This window comes from Montipora capricornis, chromosome 10, assembly GCF_036669925.1.
Source record: "Montipora capricornis isolate CH-2021 chromosome 10, ASM3666992v2, whole genome shotgun sequence".
NCBI lineage: Eukaryota > Metazoa > Cnidaria > Anthozoa > Scleractinia > Acroporidae > Montipora > Montipora capricornis.
Genome location: NC_090892.1, coordinates 46,539,483 through 46,543,358, shown reverse-complemented (window position 1 = coordinate 46,543,358; position 3,876 = coordinate 46,539,483). Strand labels below are relative to the sequence as shown.

General features: G+C 40.7%; 1 protein-coding gene across 1 annotated transcript in view; it reads left to right on the top strand.

The window, feature by feature from the left end:
• The first annotated feature begins 957 nt into the window (after window positions 1-957).
• Window positions 958-3,876, top strand: part of LOC138021398 (uncharacterized) — a 3,557-nt gene continuing 638 nt past the window's right edge. Inside the window, exons 1-2 of the mRNA XM_068868261.1 lie at window positions 958-1,618; window positions 2,270-3,876. The exon at window positions 2,270-3,876 is cut by the window's right edge and continues 638 nt beyond it. Of these exons, the coding sequence (XP_068724362.1) occupies window positions 1,024-1,618; window positions 2,270-2,457 (783 nt within the window). The 5' untranslated portion in view covers window positions 958-1,023 and the 3' untranslated portion in view covers window positions 2,458-3,876. The remainder of the gene's footprint in view (window positions 1,619-2,269) is intronic.

The window sequence follows — 3,876 nt, the reverse complement described above, 5'->3', positions numbered from 1 at the left end:
AATGAAGATATCATTCCATAAATTTTCGGACACATCAATTTTATGCTAAGATTTCCGATCATATCAGCTTCTTTTAGGTGATATAAACATCTCTTTAGACAGTCTTTATACATTACAAGGAGCCTATTTTACGAACGAGCGCAGCAAGTGCGTAAAATGCCATTTTTAACACAAGAAAATGATCAAGTAAAGCTATGATCGTCGCAGTTATGAACGCAATTTTTGCAATTGCGTAGAGAAGCCACTATGTAATATTCTTTTTATCATATGGCCAGGCGTGTTTTTCTTACCATCTTTCTTTCTAACACCGAGCACAAACTTTATCGCAAATTCTTGCAGCTCGGCGGCAGGAGCTTTCTTCAACTTTCGCATTTCTTCTCCACTTTCAAGGAACTCCTTGAATAATTTTAATTTGTATGAAGTTTTATTCTTCGTGTTAGCATTTTCTTGTTTCTCAGAGAAGGATTTTATGTCAGCTTCAGCGCCATTTTTCACTGACGGTTTGCACTGCAAAGGCGGGGAATGACGTCATCAATATCCTCACTAGTGAGGATATGGAAAATACGCTACTCGGGTCCTGGATGTAGTTTCGTATGAATTTTATGAGTGGTTTATTTTCCAATAAAACACTCCTGTCTATATAATAGTACAAATTATTTGCTTTTGGGACTATATCATGCTCTAGTGAACTGGATATCCATTGTCTTAACGCAAATAACCTCCCAAAACAAACTCTATTATGGCATTGGTGAAAATGACGAATAGTTCAGATCATAATTATGCAATTGTAATAAATGACTCCGAGTTCCGAAACATTTGTTATGTCACATTGAAGACATATCATTTTATTTTCGTCACACCTGAGGGGTACCTCTTTGTAAGTACTTATGAAGTTCTGGGAAATGTGAATACATTATGTTTGCTTCGCGGAATCAGCTACTTCAGTCATGATGGTGACTAATGTTGAGAGTTTTTCGTAAGGATTGCGAATAACTCCCAATTAGTAAACATGATATAGAGATCATGAACAAAGCTAAGCATTGTTGGCGTTGTGGGGAAGCCTGCACTCAGCAATGTTCACGATGCAAAGTGGCTTTTTACTGCACAAAGGAATGTCAGAAACAGGATAAATGGCGACACAAGCCAGATTGCGATTCGGCAAACCTTACGAGAACGTGTTTGAGCTGCAGTATTGAACAATCGAGAACAATGCAGTGCACAAACTGTTTGGATGCCGCCTATTGTAGCGTAGATTGCCAAAGGAAACACTGGGCACGTCACAAACTTAAGTGCCAAGATACTGTTGAAAGAACGCTTGCATTGGTCGAGAACATTAAAGAATTTCATAAGCTAAAGGAGAGTAACGTTGGTCTCATGGCTACCTATTACTGGGGTAATATTCCAGCCGTGGATCTGCTCAACTTGCCCATGAATGAGGGAGAGAAGTTTGCTGATCCACTATCTCTGTTATTATGTGGAGTTGGTGATCCTAGGAATGTGTTGCTTACCATTGCTTCTCTGCCTGAGACTTATAAGCAGCCAGTGACATTTGTTTTAAACGACATTTGCCCATGTACTCTCGCTCGAACAGTTTTGCTTCTCTACATGCTATACAAAGGTATATTAAATATATCTGTTTATTTGTTTGTTTATACCAAGGCTCGTCTCTGAAACGCTTCAAAGCTTTTCAAAGCTTAGTTTCTACTTCAGGTTGCAGAAACGTCCGTAATTGTTTTACACCGCATACTCAAATAAGGACAGATATTTTATTTTCCTATATAGCCTAATGAAACATCATCAGCACTTCAAACAAATTAATAAGTCATCAACAGCACTAGTTCTTCCTATTTTCATTTATTTCATGCTCTGGATATTTTCATTTGTACAATTTGCATCAACTCAATAATCTGAATAATGGCCTATGGCCTGGGCCAGGGACAACTGTCGCCTTTTATCGAAGCCGAAAATAATATTTTGTCCCAGTCATCAGGCCTCAGTTGTTCAAACGATGGATAGCGCTATCCACCGGATAAACCACCGGATAAATCACTATCCACAACTGGGGCCAGTAGTCCGTCTATCTTTTCTTCTCAAATCTCTTAGGATAAAAAGCTGAGTTTCTACTCACTGAATGCGCCACTATAACTTATTGCGGCATAAATGGCTGTATTTTTCGTGGCCAAAACTGTTTAGACGAGGTTTTCTGAAAGTGTGAGGATGGTTCCGAGTCGAATTTCAGCAACTAACTTGCCTGTTGCACTCTTTGCAGGAGGAAATGCCGTCTACGAAAGAGTGGTCCGAGTTTGGTACTCAGTTCGCACTTCTGCACAGGATTATTATTACCTGACTTGTGCTCTTCAAGACCTCGTGACTACGAATGAATTACGTACACTCATTGGAGGCGTCATGATGGTTCCTACAGAACACCTCAGCCGGCTACAGATCATTTGGACCTAATGGCTTTGCTTGTCGAAACGCCAAGGGCTGTGGGTTGAGGATTCGAGATAAGAGGCCAATTCCTCTTATCCAAGAAGAAAGGATGGCGTTAGCTGATACATGCATGCAATCCCAGTTGAGCACAGGAAGTCCGCTAAACATTTTCTTGACACAGGTATATTTCTTTCATCAAGAAATGCCCCAGAGTTGATTCGACAAAATGTTACTTTAACGGGTAGAGGAGCTATTCACTTTACCGCCGACTGCACTTTTCATTACAGCATCCCGACGGATTTGCTTCCATTCACCGGATGGGATTACCGAGAAATAAAGAAAACCTACTATTCACCCTCTCTGACAGAGATGTACACAATCTACTTGTCCGGTATTCTTCAAAAGTCCTCTCAGAAACTGAAAAGAGACCAATTGAGGTTTCGTTTCCTTTTATGCGACATTGCAAACATCGAGGCCTGGCTGCCTTCCGACCTCACATTTGACCGAATTACAACATCCAACTTGTGGGACTACTTCCCACTCGCTGTTTTGCTGAGAAAATTAAAAGTCTTGTTGAACACTTCCAATTTTCATGCCGTCATGTTGACTGAATCTCAAAACTGGACTCGAAATGTTATGCCGGAAATCATTCATGTGTTGCCATACAGACTCGGTATAGATGACCTCCGCAAAAGAGCCCTGCTGGACACTGGAAATCCTGAACTTGCGTGGTTTTCTGGCCAGCCAGCAGTTGTAGAATACATAAATTTGACCAGCGAATTCCTCATGTTTCTGAGAGCGTCCATTCTAGCCACATGTCCTGACAAAGAACTCGCTGCCTTTAAAAGGAAGAAGAGAATCCCTTCTGTGAAATTTCTCGCTTCTTCGATGGGGCTTCAAATTCGAGACTTCATCACAAACAAAAACACGGTATTTCCGTTCAGGTGGACGCTTAATTGTCGCCGAGTTGCTACGTTGAGAGGATACGATAGAGCGCTTGAATGGAAACTTGTGCCAACAGATGAGGCCTCACCTATCATCCTACCAAAGTTGGATGTTAACTAGACTGATTATTAGCTATGATTGGGCAACATTAAAAACAATCCAGAAAGATTTCCCAGAGAGCTGAGGAAGCGGTAAAACAACATTAAGGGATGGTAACTTACTGAACTTATAACACTTTTCAGTGAGTCATGATGAAAGGCCAGTGTGACTGTGCACATTTCTTATATCCGGATACAATTTGAACACTGTGCTAGTACGTAGTTAAACAACGCAGCATTTACTTTTTCACTCATCATAGGTAAAGAGATATTTCCTGGTGTCCAAGACTCCTACTTGACCAAATACGTGTTTTGCGAATGAATAAAATACCGGTAGTGACAACCATATTCCCTCTGTGCATTACCGGTATATAAACTATCCTGGCTCGTTCGAGGAATATCC